General features: G+C 38.5%; 1 protein-coding gene across 2 annotated transcripts; it reads right to left on the bottom strand.

The window, feature by feature from the left end:
- Positions 1 to 1675: 1675 nt before the first annotated feature.
- Positions 1676 to 17912, bottom strand: kras (KRas proto-oncogene, GTPase). Of its 2 annotated transcripts, XM_086027615.1 has the most exons (6): positions 17322 to 17912; positions 14856 to 14973; positions 11479 to 11657; positions 11027 to 11186; positions 9416 to 9540; positions 1676 to 4140 (listed from the first exon to the last, which is right to left on the bottom strand). In XM_086027615.1, the coding sequence occupies exons 2-5, from the start codon at positions 14964 to 14966 to the stop codon at positions 9421 to 9423; spliced, it is 570 nt and encodes a 189-aa protein (XP_085883741.1). In that variant the 5' UTR covers positions 14967 to 14973; positions 17322 to 17912; the 3' UTR covers positions 1676 to 4140; positions 9416 to 9420. The 2 variants fall into 2 exon arrangements, with proteins under 2 accessions (XP_085883741.1, XP_085883743.1); XM_086027617.1 differs by lacking the exon at positions 9416 to 9540.

Below are 17912 nucleotides of genomic sequence, written 5' to 3'. Positions count from 1 at the left end.
TTAAGATAAAATGGCTAAAACATTTTTTTACAAATCCCACCTCCATATGGAATATCATACCTCAGCATTCTTTCTAGTATGGGCAGGTTAAAAAAAATTCTAGTGTGTGATTATGATATTGACAAGGTACCCATAAAGATGGCTTATTTTCATCGCCAATCCATTTCAGCTTGGTCCCTCATTTACAAGCACAATTTTTCGCCCCATATTTACTATTTATGGAATAACAAGGACATTCTCTATAAACATAAGACTCTCTTCATGGAAACTTGGTTTAATAATAATATTATATGGGGGATCAGTTATTTAATAAGAATGGTACTGTTTTTTCATATGATAGTTTTTTTGTCTGAATATTTTTTATATTTAATATATTTTTCCAAACCTGACAAAAACAAAATAAGAGTACTCTTTCAGAAAAATGTTACCTCAGTCCCTCATGCGATCACATTCTGGTCTGGCTTTGTGGATGATATAGGTTGGAAGAATGTCTGGCTCTTACCTAATCGTTATCTAATTACAAATAAGATTAAAGAAGTGTCATTTAATTCATCGGATTTATCCAAATAAAGACTAGATTCAAAAAAAGAAAGACATCGATATAAATTGTAACTTCTGTTCTGACTCTCCTGAAACTGTGATTCACTTGTTTTGGCAATGTTCTTCAGTACAAACTTTATGGTGTAACCTAAGTATCTTTACAACAAATTATATTGAAAAAAGTTTTGTGTTATTTTGGAAGAATGTGCTTTTTGGTTTTGGTGGAAAAAATGTGAGAAAATCTAAATTGTATTTCATTAATTTACTTTTAATAATGGCAAAATTTCATACTCATAAATGTAAGGTCATGGGAAGGATTCCTAGCTTCACTGTTTTCAACGAATTCAAACATTATATCTTTTCAATTAGATACTCTCTGAAACAGAAAGCAATAAAAACTATTTCTGCTTGTGTTGAATCTAATATTTTTATTTAAATAACAATTTTTTCTTCTTGTATGGTATTTTATGTTTACCCCCTAGCGTTGTTTTCTTTTTGTATATGTGTGTTAAAATGCAAATTATGTTCAATTTGTTATTATATTCGGCATTTATTAAAATAGTTAAAAAAAAATTTAAAGGGTGTGGTCAAATTGCTCATTGCTTGTAGGCGTTCCTGAATAAGTTAGTTTTTCACTGATTTCTCCAAAACAAATTGATAAAGTTCAGATGAGAGCTAACATGATTTCCCTGATTAAAAAAAAAAAAAAACACGTAAATTGAGCTTGTTATTGTAACCGTGTCGGCTCTCTGATCCCTTTAACTATAATTTTTGTTTTCACTTGTGTATAAACCTGCATAAACATTGCCCCCTGCTGGCCAGGCGTGATAGTACAAAATATGTTTCGCATTGCATTTGGTAATTAGTAGTCCAGTACTGTACTCCCAAGTACATATATTTTTAAATACGTTATTCAGTTACAGGCTAGAAAATATGACGCAATGGCAAACTGAATTACCTTTTTAAAAGAAATTTCTGGCGAAAATGAGTTCATTTCATTTTAGAGTTGAATTGTGGCTTGAACACTTGCCACAAACGTTTATTTCCTCTTCATTTCTAGCAAAGCAGGTCTAATGCCTACAGGTAATTAATTCTACTGTATAATTCAAACCCTTAAAAAAGATACTGAGTCAGCTTCCTTTTGATGTTCTTTAATACACATTAAATAGGAGTGGTGAGATTCATGGCAAAAAATAGACGCATTTGAGATCAGATCACCACTCGACATGTTGCAAAGTGGCCATTCATTCACTCCCCTAACCCTAGACACAGACACACTAGTCACACACCGTGCGCAGACAAAGTCCATTAAAGCAACATTCTGCAAGACACACACCAATTTACAAAATATGCACCTTTCAGTATCACAAATATACAAAGGTTGTTAAATGATCAAGGTTTAAGTGATTCATGTGAGCAATAAAATCAGCTGTTGGCACGCAATCGGGGATCAAAACAAAACACTTAAACAGGTTTGGTAAAAAGACAACTTTGAACACCCTATAAGATGCCTAGACTGACCCCCAGTGGTCAGAACTTTTCACTGGTGCAACGACACTCCGAGTGGCCTGTGCCATTTTGGTAAACATAATGGGCCACTAAATTTTAACCAGCAGAACACTGATTGTGAAAGTCTTTAAACGTCATTCAAACTCCTCTCTGTGAATAATCAAAACAACCGAAAGAAAATATGTCTCATTGAAATTCTGAAACGCTCTAACAGTATCCTACGCATGTTCTGAGCACATGCAGACAATCGGATCATGTCTTGGCTCTCCCTGCCATCTTCAGAGCATCTGATGCAAACATGGGAGGCAGACTCATCTCCTTAAGGGAATCAGCTTAAAAATAAAACCAAAACAAAAAAGCATGGAAAGGCAAAATAAAAGCTGACCCACAAGAGAAGCATGGATTTCTGTTTCATTTTTAAACAATATTGCCCAGGAGAGGTTCATTTTATGGCAATTTGTGCCTCATTTATATCAAGACATTACACAACTTTGTCAGAGAAAGTGAACAATTAGTTTCCTGGACGACTCATGTCCAAATAATCTGAAATCATTGCAAACACTTGAGCGGGTTAAATCCTTAAAAGGAAAACCTGAAAACAAAATCTATTAAACAAAATCAATTTGGATACTCCTTGAACAAGCAGCATGTTGGAAAGCTGCATCATCCTGCCCGCAACCTGAACACTCCATGGCCGCTTTGAATGTCACTTCTAAGCTTTGGGTCTTTGAGGAGGTTATACTGTACTGGGGAATGCAAAATCTCATTTTACCTAAAAAATAATGAGGGCATCATGTTAAAAAATGTGACACTGCACATTATCAATGTCTGCCTTTCACTACTTTAAAAATTTAAAGCGGAAGTCAACCCCCACGTTTTCTTGACAATATGTTCTATGTGCCTCCACTAGTCTAAACACGGCATTCTGATTAATATTGCACGTGTAGAATTTGTGTTAAACAGCAAAATCCACTTTTTTTTTTTTTTTTACCATCTCAGGGGGCGGCCATTTTGTCAGTTTCTGTCGACTGAAAATGACATCACAGTCGCTCAGGGCTCAGGCAACAACCAATCACGGGTCACCTGTTTTCTGAAGCTGAGTATTCCACAAACGTATTATTAATCAGAATGCTGTGTTTAGGCTAGTGGGGCTAAATAAAACATATCGTCAAGAACATTTTGGGGTTGACTTCCCCTTTTAAAAAGGGAAATAATCCTACAGTCAGACCTTTACAGTATAAACAATAACAGCACATAACGAAATAAGGTGTTACTTTTGTGGATGTGCAAAACCCAGCAAATAAAGCTCAGGTCTATAGAGGATCGTATAATTAGTCATGTACAAACAACTCAAACATTACTGAAGACTTGATCAACGAAACTCATGTTGAATCGGGTCCGCAGTCAATGCTGCCCACTCAATCAGCCTTAAACGCATGTCAGAGACAAAATGCATGCAAAAAACAAACAAACAAACAAACAAACGTAGGTGAAGAGGTCACTCCCCACAAGATACAAACAAATCGATAATAGCTATTTTAAGTTGTTAGAACATTTGACGACTAGTAAAGGATTTCATGCATACATATCAGTGACATTAGCACATTTGCGGGATGAATAGTTCTTTGGCATGCCAGGACACAAACCTTTGCCGAAAGACCTAAATAATCATGGAAAAGGTTGACAGGCATGTGCTGTGACAGTTTACCAACATCTTAAGGGGGGAGGGGAAAAAAAAAAAAAAAAAAAAATCAAACCATTGTGTGTGAGTAACTGGCACTAAACAGGAAATAAAACTTATTGGAGTCCAAGTAGCAAAGAAGAAGGCAGAAAAAGTGGGTCAGCTTTAGTATTAGTTACAGTGGGTATTGAGAAAGAGGCTAATAATTTAGTGTGATGTACAAAATGTATTACTTTTCCTGTTCAACATAGTTTCTTTTTTTTTTTTAGTCTATCTGCAAAAGGACTTTTTATTCACATGAGTGTGCACTTTGTCTTGGACTTCTTTTTCTTCTTTTTGCCCTCCTTGCTCATCTTCTCCTTATGCTTGCGGATTTCTCGTACTAACGTGTAAAAGGCATCGTCGACTCCCTGTAAGAACAATGAAAAGAAGGTTACAACTGCGCCAGGAGACGCAGAGACACAATTCAAAGGTAAATCCATTATTGCTAATGGTCAGATGCGAAGGTCAACCATTTCCTCTCCAATATCGCATAAAGTAGCTGCAGTTACTTGCAAGAAATAAAATGTGAATGCGCGTTAATGGATGGCAACTCTTCTGGATGTGCGGTTTCTGTGGGAACAGCATAAGATGCTATCTGTCCAATTCAGTCCCTGATACAAGACTCGGAAAAGTACGGGAGGAGAAATCTGAAAGGGGACTGAAGCATCTTCCTTGGGTTAAAACATTTGGCATGGAGCTAGTTAAACTTGTGTTGGAACGTTACAAACATACACTATCCATCTATTACGTAGGGAAAAAAAATGAGGGATATTCAACTTTTGGTGAATGTCAGGATCCCTTTAGTAGTTAAAGTAATTTGACCTCTGAACTTTTGAATATAGACGTCCACCTTTTCAATGTTTCAGTACTCTTTGAATTGAACTTGAACTTTGAACTTGCTGTTCTTTATCAAGGAGATGAACAGCAAAAATCACAAGAGGGGTGTGTGACCCATGAATCGACCAATAAACATCCAAGGGTATCTATCCACTTCCATTCTTTTCTGTGACGCTTCCAGTCTTTGCATATCTCTGTGGCAACCTGCTGATGACACCGATACGCTATGTTGAGTGGCCACTTCCCTCTGAGAACATCCACTTTGGGGAGGTATTGTTGTTAATCAATCATTAGGTGCCGTCTTGGTTCCATGTCAACATATGAACCGCATGGTAAAGAGCACAAATTCCAAATGAACCGGGAAATGTATTGGTCAATTCATGGCTCAAACACCTGTTCCTGCTCCTTGTCAGAGAAGATTATCTTGTTCAAAAATACTGAAACAGAGCAGATGGACGTGCATTCAAAAGTTTAGAGAAGGTCAAATTAAGATCAAGTGTCAAGACAGTGAATTTTAGCTTCATCCTGAAAGCCGAATATACCTAACTTGTTGTGATATAGCTTTTATCCTACAGGCTGTACTATGACTATAAGGGAATAAACTAATTTAAAGTAAAAGTAAATGCAGCTACTTTTCAGTGAGAACAGTGTAAATAATGTCATAGCTGTGTGGTGACTTCAAGTTGAGAGGAGGGGGGAAAAAAAGGGGCAATTGCCAAGAGGAATTTCTGTCAGCAAGGAAAAGTAACAAAAAAACAAACACACGCTTTAACCTCCATTCACAAGACGTGTGCCAACTTCTGATCACAGCCGCGACCCCACCCCCCCCCTCACAGAAAGATCTCAGCCAACGATTGAGTCCCAAATTCAGCGTGATCTCCATTAATCACCCAAGTTGGCTTATGAGCCCAGACACTTTTCAGTGTGTTGATTTCAGCACATTGGCATACTTTGACACTAGTAGCTTGGCCAGAAGCTGGGGATGGTGATGGGGGCAGCCATGTGCTCTGCAATAGAACCAACTTTGGCTTTCTCCTAACTTCACTTAAAAATATCATATTATTCTTGGAATGTAATTTTTTGCTCAAGTAGTATTTCTTTTGTATATTAGCTGGCGCTCAACAACGAATCAATAAAAGTGATGGGGCCACGCATGCAGATAACTTCATGACATGAAAGACCAATTTAAGAAAGTCGCAACTGAACTCGTGTTTCACAGTTTAGGAAGAATATGTCAGTGAGTATTGTTTCATAATCTGTTTGTGTATGTTGCCACAGTGTTTGTGTGTGAATATTTGTTATTTGGAGCTACTGTATACAAGTACCTTTGTATACCCAAGGCACTGTTTCTGTTTTGCAATGAGTCCATTAGCAATGCTAGCGATGTTCATAAAACAAATAATCTCCGTCCATCCGTTCTGTGTACAGCTGTCCTCGCTGCCTATCCCAGCTGACTTTGGGCGAGAATCAGGGTACACCCTGAACTGGTCGCCAGCCAACCACAGGGAACATTTAGTCTCATATTCACACCTACAAACAATTTAGAGCAGGGGTATCAAACTTATGTCGTGGGCCACATTGTAGTTATGACTTAGAGTCTTCAAGAATCCCCGCTGTACACAGACGACTGTAGGTCGCCTCAACCAAACAGTTACTGTATTTTCCGGACTATAAGATGCACCTTTATATAAGTTGCACCCACTCTATTTAAAAAAAAAAAACGGGGAAAAAAAAAAAAACATAAGCCGCACCTATCTATGTTGAAAAATGTGATATTTACTGCCTTAACAGGATGATTTTGAATTGCAAATTCACATGTACCTGAACAGATTCTTTCCTAACATTGCCTTTTAACACGGTAGCAATTTTGGTGATTAAGACAGAACAGAACCAAGAGCAAATAATCTGTACTTATCTTCATTTCAATGCCTGCTGCCAGTCCAGTTTGTCAGTTAACGTCCTTTTATTGCTCTACTTCTGCATACCAGCCAATACAACGCCTAGTGCTTAACCTAATGCATAGCTCCCTCGCCTGTTCAACTCCTCCACCTGCAGTCACATCCTGTTATTAGCTATTGTATTGTATTGTAATTCCAGTTACACCATCCCTAGCTGTGGGAGAAAAATCCACAGAATAGCTGTACCGGTATATAAGCCGCATGGTTCAAAACCTAGGAAAAAATGAGCCGCTACGGCTTATAGTCCGGAAAATACGGGAGTTGGTTCAGTCTGCTGATGACTCTGTCCTCTACTTTCCCTGCATTTTTGGCTAGATTCACACCGCAGGCAAATGCGACCCAGATTGGCTTTTTTTGCCCATATGCGACCTGTATCAGATCTGAATGGCTCAATTCCGAAATTTTTCAAATCCGACCAGGGTCACTTTCATATGTTGTCCTAAATCGGATACTTACTTTTCCAATTTTTTTTTCAATGCGGTTGTGGTCTAAAGGCCAAAATGCGCTCCTTGCAGGCAGAGGGTAAGTGCTGGCAGCAGGGGGATCAAATCTGCAAAGTTGTTTTGAGTAACAACATTGACTTTATATTTTACTTTAATTTAATCCCACTTGAAGCATGAAGTGCACATTTATGGTGATAGTAGTAATTCAGCCACGGCTCAGATCGATTCATTTTTTACGCACGGTTACGACATGACGTCATCGTTTGTGATTTCTCCATGAAATGAGATATTAAAGCCTCGCCTCATAATTTCCCCCAAATACTGTATTTACTTCTAAATACAATCGCTTCGCTAAATGCCCCGATATGCTGGACAATATTTACTTCCGCAAACACGTCTCTTCTTCTGCGCATGCGACTTTGGTGACGCATGTGTTCATACAGCAGACAAGGCCGAGGTCGCAATTATAATGTAATATGAACCCTTCCAAAAAAAAAAAAAAAAATCCAAATTGCGCATTAAGACCCGCGGTGTGAACCTAGCCTTTGGGTCATGGTCCTGCAGGAGTTCACATTGTGGTGAGAGGACTCCTGCTTAGAGCTCAATATGAATACAACAACTAAGGACATGACTGTGACTTTTCTGGACAAACAGAGGAAACTTGCAGAGGTGGTATCTTCTACCATCCAGCGCAAGTCTGTGGGCTTGAGTATAAATATCTGGGAACCATCTTTGATGAACTGCTTGAATTTACAAATAACACTTAAGAGCTCTTGGTAAATGCCATTAAAAGGCAATAACTTAATTAAGGACATTTGAGTTCAGTAAAAACATCATGACAGTTAATTATGCCTTTGAGAGTATTCTTTGTTGGTTATACTCTTTTCTCTGTAGAAAACCACTCACAGTTGAGCAGAGTAACAACTGTGTTATTTTCTAAAATGATTGGCCAGACAGTGAAATCTCTTCCTGCTTTGTGCAATCGGTCATGAAAAGTTGCCTACGAGATTCTTAGAGAACAGGCTCATTTTCTGGTCCCGGAGTTTGAGTGGCTGTCCTCGGGGCGCAGGCTGTGGTGAGACTCAAAGAAGGAAGTCCACATTAGTTCCATCAGTGACCCCTCTGCTAAACTCCAATCCCTCCCTTATCCAGCATGTTGTCATCCCAGCGCTTCAAACATGAGTTAGGCTTGGATTTTTGCTGTGTGCTTTATGGGTTATTTATTTGACACTGTAACTCTGCTACTCTCCGTGCCTTTTAATTGACCTCTGGAGATAAATAAAGTGATTGATTGATTGACTGTCTGTCTGTCTTTGCTGCACATGCATAGTCGTGGTAATCCTGGTCATCAGCGATCTAAATAGAACTACGGTATCATGAATAAATCGGTAGGGGTGTAACAAAAAAAATGTTATATCTAAAACTATTCATAATGTATTACTTTACATTTTCTAGGATTTTCATGCAGAAACCTGTTCGTGCGCTGCTAATTTGAAAGGTGCTGTTTTTCAATCAAGTAATAACGTTTTTTTTTCCAGATTTTTAAATTAATCGAAAAAACAACTGACAGATTATTCGATAACTAAAAATAATCATGAGTTTGCAACCCTAATTACCGTCATGTCACCAGCCACAAAATTAGGTACTTCTGTACAACCTAAGAGACTAAAAACAAGAACAATATTCTGCCTTTATAAAAGCTCACTTTTGATCCATCAGTGCATCTTTTATTTTATGCATGTGGCGAGCACATATGGGTTACAGGAGGTTCTCGGTTCGAATCCTTGCTCTGCCCTTTTGCATGCGTTTCCATCATTGTATCCAATTTTCAGGGTCTGCCAGCTTCCTCCATTCCTAAGACATTATAACATGAAGACTTCAAATTGCCAATAAGCATGAATGTGAGAATGAGTGGTTTCTTCCGCTAGACGTATCCTATCTTGTGATTAGCCAGTCCTGTGAGTATCCCTCCTCTCGCAAAAAGTTACCCGTGACAATAAACAAAATAAGCAGTCGAACATGGATACATGTATTGCGGTGTGATATTTCATTAGATTGTGCACATCTGCCTAATGTCATGGGCCATGGCCAGAGAGTGTGTGGAATTAATTGAAAAAACCCCAGATTGGACCAAGAGTATACAAGCATGGAAAGAAGAAAATTCAACGATACCAAGTCAAAGTGACACCAATTTAAGATTACATTAAGCCATGACACAGAGATACAGACGCAGACAGAAATCATCCGCCGGCGCCTGTTAGCACCTCACCACAGCCCCAGCAGAAATCTGCACCTTAGCATGGAGAATACAACACCACTGCGCCTTAGTCTCCACAATCCAGTTTGAACGTACAAACACAGAAGAGCTGGCGGCAGAGGGGGGGGGCGAGGCTGCTGACACTTACCCCATTCACATCACAACACACTTTTTAAGCTTGACACAGCGCGGCGTCTTTTCTTCCTTGCTGAGCTTATTGAGGCGATACTGCCTGATCTCCCGTACCAGAGTGTAAAAGGCATCTTCCACTCTCTGCAGCATGAGACACAACTTCCCTCAGTAGTGACCAATACAAAGGGGGAGGGGGGGGGCACGTTGTACAGCTTCATACAGCGTATAGACACAGAAGGTGCAGGCAACTCATGGTCTATGTGAGTTACTGTACAAACTTACCTCCTTCTGGTTGTGGTTACCTTCCATTTTAGCATCTATAACGCATTAAAACCTTTGGCACTACAATACTTCATTTATTAAGTGAATACACACAAAATATTTGTATCATGCCGTGATGCCTAACATTTGTATCACACTGCGTATCGAGGTATTTATCATTCAAGTTTAGAACTTAGTTCAAAGGCAGAACATAGTTCGTTATGGTCTTTAAGTCTGTCTGCTCACAACATAGCTAAATGGCTACTTTTAATCATCTACAAGGGACATTCGCTGTCGCCGTTTTCTCCACAGGGAAAACAACTCAATGAAAAGCAGGCGTTGGAAGTCAGAGGCATCAAAAGTTGAGTGAAACAGCATCACCTTGTGGAGGAAAAAATACTGGCGGGATGGGTGGGTAGTAGAAGGAGCCTGATGTGAGAATGAAATCATTGTGCTGATTTCACCATAACAGAACAAATCAGAGTGACCAAGCAAGTAAGTGTCTCACTGCTTCAGCCACCAATCACAACACAAACGTATTCAGATTAAACTAATGAGACTGTGGGAAATATTCCAACACCGAGTCGCTGTAACCACAATCAATTACCCTGATCCTCAAAGACGAATTACTGACATTGATCAGTTACAGTTGTTGATTATTTATGAAACAGGCCACTTTACATGTGGCCCTGAAGTAATCTCACGTATACATCACACAGTAGCATGGCATTAGTACGCCCAGACAAATGAACTTTTAACTCAGCCAGAACACTGATATCTTTTCATTCACAATGCAATGAAAAAGTAATCACTTTTCTTGATTTTTCACACTTGTTTCAGATCCTCAAGCCAATATTATCATCGCACAAAGACAACCCAAGTGACAGCAATTTTTTTTCTTTTTATTAAGAGGGGGGGGGAAGGCCCTGAGAAAAAGTAAAGCCATCATTTTTACATCTGGTTTAAAACTAACAACATTTAAAAAAAATAAATTAAAAAATTAAAAAAACTATGCCAACATGGTAGTAGCAGCATGGCGGTCTGGCATGACTTTACTACTCCAGGAACTGGACGACTTGCTGTAATTTAATGTAACAATGAAAGATACTGCACTTTATCGTTGCTTGAGTTGTCTTTGTGAAAAATTTGAAAATGGTACATAATCAAACATTTTAAGTGTGACAAATGTGGGAAAAAAAAAAATACTTTTTCACAGCACTGTAAAAAAATGTTGCCATTAAAACAACACAAACTTGCAAAATAAATCTAAATGAGCAGGACCATTTACGAGAAAACTACAATAGGTTAGGATAAAATGCACCGAAAAGGTTTTTGTATGTACATGTGCAAGCGCCTGGACTCATACCTGTCTAGTTTTGGCTGAGGTCTCAATGAAGGGAATGCCGTAGCTCCGTGCCAAGTCCTGAGCCTGTTTAGTGTCCACAGTCCGGGACGGGAGGTCACACTTGTTGCCCACCAGAACCATGGGGACATCCTCGGAGTCCTTCACCCGCTTTATTTGTTCTCTGGACATTGACAGTAACAGATTTTAATACAGTCATAGCTTTGCACACTAACGATCCGCTAACAAATCTCTGCCCCCACCTCCCGTGCTAAAAACGCTGTAAACAAGGAGAGGGTTTGATGTAAGAAAACTAACGCTATTTTTACACTACGCTGCCGGCTTCCTGAAATGTGGGCAGCCATGAACAAAATGGGATGACTGGGACAACGCGGAATATGTTAGGTGAAGTCAGTTTACCTTAACATGTCCACTTTAAAGGATGACATTTCAATTAAGGCCACCACTTCACTCACCTGTAGTGGTGAATGTCCTCAAAGGACTTGGTGTTGTTGATGGCAAAGACACAGAGGAATCCCTCCCCGGTCCTCATATACTGATCTCTCATGGCGCTGTACTCCTCCTGACCTGCAGTGTCCAGGATGTCCAGTAGACACGTCTCCCCATCAATCACCACTTGCTTTCTGTAAGAGTCCTGAAAGAGAAGGCCACCAAACGGATTAGTTTAAGCTTGCTGAGACAGAATTGTGCGTCACTACTTATTTCTATCACCCGCTGACAACTCGTGTCGTCGCATTATGGCAAAAAACATAATACAATAGTCAGCAAAAGAAAAGACGACGTAATCAATCCGTCTTACTTGAGGCATGACCACTCAAACCAAGAATAAACAAAAGTTTACATTAGCGTAACAGTTATCACCTGAGGTTCTCCCAGAAATTCAACACCTACGAAATAATTGATGTCAGCGGCCCTACATATTCGTACCATATTCACTAATGTTTCTATAAAAGATAATACAGTTTTGCTGCTATGTTTAAATTTAGGTAAAAAACAATGTTGATTATCCAAAAAGGAAAACCAGTTGGTCATTAATTATTAAATTAAATGCTTTATTTTCCCTTCTGTATTCATAATTGTTCTTTAACCAAGCAAAAACAAAAGCGTTTTTTTTTTCTATCCAAACACGATTATTCGATAGAATTAAAATGGATCAACGCCGATTCTGAAAATGCATCTTAGACGAATATAATAATTTCATTTGCTAGTAAGAAATGAGATCAGAAAGATAGAAGCTGCAAAATAACATTCATATAGCCTAAACAATTCAAAAAATAATTTGAGTCATTTCTCAAAGTCAGTTAACAGAATCGTTAAGAGTGGAGCTTATAGATACTCCAGTTTTTAATAATTCTGCCCAACAGTAAGTTTAGCACGGGGACTCGGTACCAATGATGCAATTACATAAATGAGACTTTGGACCTTCTCCGAGCAATGAGTGACCATACCCTCAGAACTTTCTCGCGCGAACATGAGGATTCCGTGTGACATGACATTCTGGCAGCATTCAGGACTCAGAGAACCATAGTTACATAATTGCACATATGCGAAAGGACTATTCCATGCTGGAGGGATTTCCCTTTTAATTAATTTATCCATCCATCCATCCATCCAGGGGTGGGGTGGCCATCGGGAATGTTGGGAAAATATTAGAATTTCCCTAAACGCCCAGTGTATTTCTGTATTTTAAATATTGCATGAATTACGTTCCACTTCACGATTGTGTCCCACTTGGTGTTCATTATGTTTGAAGCCTGAAATGTGGCAAAAGGCCAAAATGTTCAAGGGGGCTGAATATTTTCGCAAGCCACTCCAAGTAGATTGAGGCCCTTTGTTTGTTATATATTATATTATATTAAGATTGATTGTTTAGGTTCCTGTAATGCCAATAACTTTGGCTACTATGTGGCAAGACAATTTGACGTGAAAAGAAAATATTACATTGTGAAGAACTAAAAAAAAAAACGGGAAACAAACGTTGAGTCATTTATGTCACAAGTAACAAAGGTAAACTGTGCAATACAATCTTGTAAAAAGTAGAAAATAATGAGAATATTTAAAACAGCTCTATTTAGTTTCACAAATGCATAAATCTATATTGTTTTGACAGAAAGTCAAGATAAAGCACTCAAAGTTGATGTTGACCACAAGCACAAACCCTCACAAAAACACTGAGAATTATTTGATGAATGGATCTGAGCCAGCAGTGATCATATTAAACATGCAGAGCTAATCTTTACATATCAATAACTGGCATCATGAGAGCAACCTACTTAAATAGACTCAGCCTTTAAGAAAGCTAGCAAGCAGTCACGTGGACATTAAAAACCTGTTTGGTGTCTTTAACACTTAAAAACTCGAAGAACGTGTTAGAAATACCGGTACTTTTACAGAGGAGTTTATCATTGCTCTTTCCCCCAACAAAATACAAACAATGGGGTGAAAACAAACAGGGATGCAACAAAAATGCATATCGTCGCTGTACTGTGAAAAACATTTATGTCCAATTTTGTCTTTTTTTTTTTTGTTTGGTTTTTTTTTTTTTGTTTGGTTTTTTGTTTTTTTTGTTTTTTACACGTTCAAGTAGGGCTGCTCGATTATGAAAAAAAATATGAATGAAGACATAATTCTTTGAAGCGCTATAATAATTTAAGTTAGTTTTGGACCCAACAATATTTATTAAATTATTTAAAAAAAGATTTAAAGTGCAAATGTATAAATTAAAGTATGGTTTCCTGTATAAACAAACAAGTTAATTTGCTATGCACTTATAAATTGCCAAAGTAGTAAACTGCTTGGAGTAAAATGCCAATTTTGACAGAATAACAGATGTGCTATTCATCTATACATTTAGACCTTTGTCTGGAGCCTTTTTTGTTTTGTTTATAAAGTCATATTTACACATAGTAAACAAAGTTAAAGTAATTTGCTTCTGATCAATTATACATTTAATATGCTGATTGGGTCAAACTAATTTAAATGTTGACTGTTACATACTAGTATGTAATCTATACAATACTTCTAAATTACAGTAGGCCATATATAAACTGTATTACAATATGTAACCATAACCAATATATTTGCAAATTGCATTTGAAACAAAAATGAACACAAAATTTGACTTAACATTATAGACTACACAAGAAATGTAATAAGTCACAGTAATAATGTTTAGCATGGTTTCTATTTTTGGTTTCAACGACTGAGATTTACGTTGCAGATGACGCCAAATCTAACTCGGGTGTTTTTTTGATTTGGTGTATCATAACTTCATCGTAAACCAAACGATGGTTGAATAGATTTGTTGTGTTGCCGGTGGATGCAGAGACAATTTGCACTTTATACGTCTTTGCTCGCCGTCCTCTACGGCAAACCCAAAATGTAACCAAATAAGCGATTTCAACTTGCCTTGCTTGTTTACAAGTCGTTCCTGTGGCGGGTCTTGGGCCACTTTTAGGTCTGTTAATCTGTTAAAACGTTTAGTAGGAGCGTGTGCAGTGTGACCCGGGGGTGCGGGCTAGCTGGTTTAGAGAGGGCGGCGCGGCGGAGTAACTCGTGTGCGCATGCCTCAAAACAACTCAAAATTAGTATTAATAATCGTTTTTTTACGTTTATGACAATTTTGTAATCGTGGAGCGTAATCGAAATCGTAATTGAATTTCGATTAACTGAACAGCCCTATGTTCAAGTTAATGGGATAGCTAGAACCTAGAAACCCCATCAAGATAAAAAAGGAAAAAAAAACAGACAAAAGAGCGACACGTTTTTCACAGGACAGCGACGATATATTAACACACTGAACATGCATATCCATGCGTGTACACATACTTACCTCAATGGTGGGGTCATATTCATCGACAAAGTGATTCTGGATGAGCTGAATCGTAAGTGCGCTCTTGCCAACGCCACCAGCTCCCACCACAACCAGCTTATATTCTGTCATGATTCACCTGGAGCACCAAAGAAAAGTATAGGCCTATCATCAAAAACTTAAGTTATTTTAACGAGCCGCCTGCATAGTTAATGAAATTGTTTGACGTTTCCTGAATTCCAACAATAATATTGGTCAATGTGCTGATATTTGTGCACTGCATTGAAGCTAAGGATGTCACGATATCCAAATGTCACAATACAATAATATGACAATACGAATTTCACGATACGATAATTATCAGGATATTGTGGAGAGGTTGGCAGTATATAAAAAGCTCACAATACTATAAAAACGCTCACAATATTGTTTAAAAAAAAAAAAAAAAAAACATTAAAAAAAAAATCGCAATATTCTGTTCTTGTACATAACAGCATTCACAAAGAAATCGGCTTGGCCAGTTATGCGCTGGCTTAGCAGTGCCAAGTATCATGGTCTAAGTAGTTCACAATGCTGTGTTCGGCTGAAGCGGGCCAACGGAGATGTTGAAAAATATTTGCTGGTATGAAGGATTTATGGAACCTTTTATTGATTCGAACATAGTTTTGTTCATGTGAGCAATCTTTTTAATTTCTGTTTACTTTGGTTGTGTGGGTGTGTGTATGGTTTCTGTAGAACACGAAACAAATACAATAAACATGAGCATCTGCATGTAAATGTCTCTACACAATGCTAATTAGCTGTGGTCCTAATTATACATATAGTTCAAATAGTACAGTTAACATTAAGCTCATTGTATATAAATGACCTACAAAGACACAATGATCCACAATATTGAGGCACTTAATAGCTAATGCATGCACACAGTGTGAATCGGGTCGATTTGTGGAGGAACTCAAATGTATTATGTTCTCCTTTCATCTAGCGATTAGCCTGGGTCTTAAACGTCACATCAAGTTAAACCGCACTAATAAACTAACCACCAGATGGTGCTGGAACTGCACAAATGGAAAACAATTTGGGTTTTTAAACAAATTTGCTGCTATTAATATCGTGACACGACGATGACGATATGGTGGCAATTTTAATATCGCAATATCACAATACAGTATTGCCGATATTGTGACATCCCTAATTGAAGCTATACGTTTTCTCGAAAGGATCAGGCTGGATAATCAAGAAGGCACGTCATTATTTTCAGGAAATTATTTCCCGTAAGCATAACGTAATACCATGCTATTTGCTCTTTATAGAGAACAGTCTTTGTCAAATTTGCTAGAGTGAAGTCATCATTTTAGCAGACACACACCTACTTGACAAGGTGCTTTTTCATTACAGTTTAATATAATGAAGTCGTTACTATTGTGTACTCTATGATCTCTCTATCTATGAGTCAGCATGATGGCGATGCGTTTTTGTCTTTCTAAACTACACCTTGAGGAAAAACCCCAACAAGTTTACATTTCATGGCTAAACAAAATCATCAACTACAACCATCATTCGAGATGTATTGATTAAGAAGTAAAAAGTAAATTCATTGCATTGTATAGTACACCAATGTAGTATATACCCTTACCAGCCTATAGTGACAGCCGGTGTACAGAGGTAAAAACGCAACACAAAGTACTGTTGTTTGTTGCGATGCACCCTGAGCGTAAGTGTAACTATACGTAAAAATACCAATTGGCATCAATCACTCCAGCTACCAAATGTAATACTTAACATTCAGGACTCAGTGACATATGGCATTGTACACACGTGTGGGCATATTGTTAAATTAACGGCACGCCCCTCTGACAATTTTATCAATTGTCTCTACGTTTTTTATTTACATTGGTCTGACTAATAATAACTAACAGGTCTTGGCTCTTTGAGTATAACCGGGGTGCCGCGTCGAAGCTCAAACTTGCAACCCAAATCGGATTTCGAACGCCCAAATGAATTCGACTTAACGTACACTGGGAGCCTGCAAGGTTGCCAGGTTGGTGGGCTGAAAACCTCCGAACCCGGCTAACAACCAGGCGACAGTGTGCTAAAAGCTAGGCTAGCTTTGGAGCTAACCCGCGACCTTAAAACTACATTGAAACTCGTTTGTAGAGCCATTGCCGAAAACAAGTCGTAAAAGCAACAGTCTAGGCCTGGTATGCCCGGAAATCAATATCATTCATTGAGTTTAAAGTGGGGGAATTGTAAAAAGTTTGAAGCCGCCATTGACAAGCTAGCCTAAAGGGCTGCATTGCAGGGCCGACATTCGGTTCACAACTGGGCGTAGTTTGCGTTTACAATAAAAAGAGATCCACATTCACTAACAACACCGCACGAATAGAACATTATTCAGGCATTTAACGACCGGTTATGATTATTGGCATCATGTGTCAATAAAGCGTAAAAGAAGCTAACTCCGTGTCTCGTCCCCATTTGTGTTACCTTTAAACGAACGGAGTTCCGCGTCTGAAGTGGCGACAAAATGAGTCAAGCTGATCGTCCTCTCGTTTCACAAGATGTCTGCATTGCCCGGTCCACGAAAAAAGGCCCGCATGAAACCTGTCTACTTAGTGTCAAAAGCACGTAGGGACAGGCAAAAACAAGTGAGCAAACTAATCGATTGAACTTTCCATTTGTTCCAGCGTCGACCGGCCTAGCTGCTCAGGTTGGCCTCCTTTTGGCGAATATGGGCGGATACCGGGACGCACTTTACCCACAAAGCATCGCTGGTGACAAGTCCACTTTAGCCCACACGTCCCACAGCACTTCAGCACACTTCTACCGCGACTAAAACGACTATAATGCCATTGAAATTCAAATCGTGTGTATTTTGTTGCGTTTAATGTATAAAAATAATCAATAGAGACATCATATCGTTTACTACCCCTCCCGTGAAATGATTATTCGGTTGTTTGAAATATTTTCCTGCTTATTTTAGAGTAGACGTATATTTGTCTATTTATTTAAGTGAAAGAAGAAAATAAATATGTTGGTCACGTGGTGTGCGTTTCAGAACAAGCTGCCGTGCTGCTG

This window comes from Filicampus tigris, chromosome 4 (genome assembly GCF_054856515.1).
Source record: "Filicampus tigris isolate MCC_2025a chromosome 4, RoL_Ftig_1.0, whole genome shotgun sequence".
NCBI lineage: Eukaryota > Metazoa > Chordata > Actinopteri > Syngnathiformes > Syngnathidae > Filicampus > Filicampus tigris.
The sequence above is the reverse complement of the archived record's forward strand: the minus strand, read 5'-3'. Positions and strand labels throughout refer to the sequence as shown.

Bases quoted from the DNA above. Each gene is read 5' to 3' on its own strand.
- kras (XM_086027615.1), bottom strand. From the start codon at position 14,966: ATGACAGAATATAAGCTGGTTGTGGTGGGAGCTGGTGGCGTTGGCAAG. The intron at 11,658-14,855 runs GTAAGTATGTGT...CTTCTCTTTCAG, and splicing joins AATATGACCCCACCATTGAG to GACTCTTACAGAAAGCAAGT. The intron at 11,187-11,478 runs GTGAGTGAAGTG...GTCAATGTCCAG, and splicing joins GAGGACATTCACCACTACAG to AGAACAAATAAAGCGGGTGA.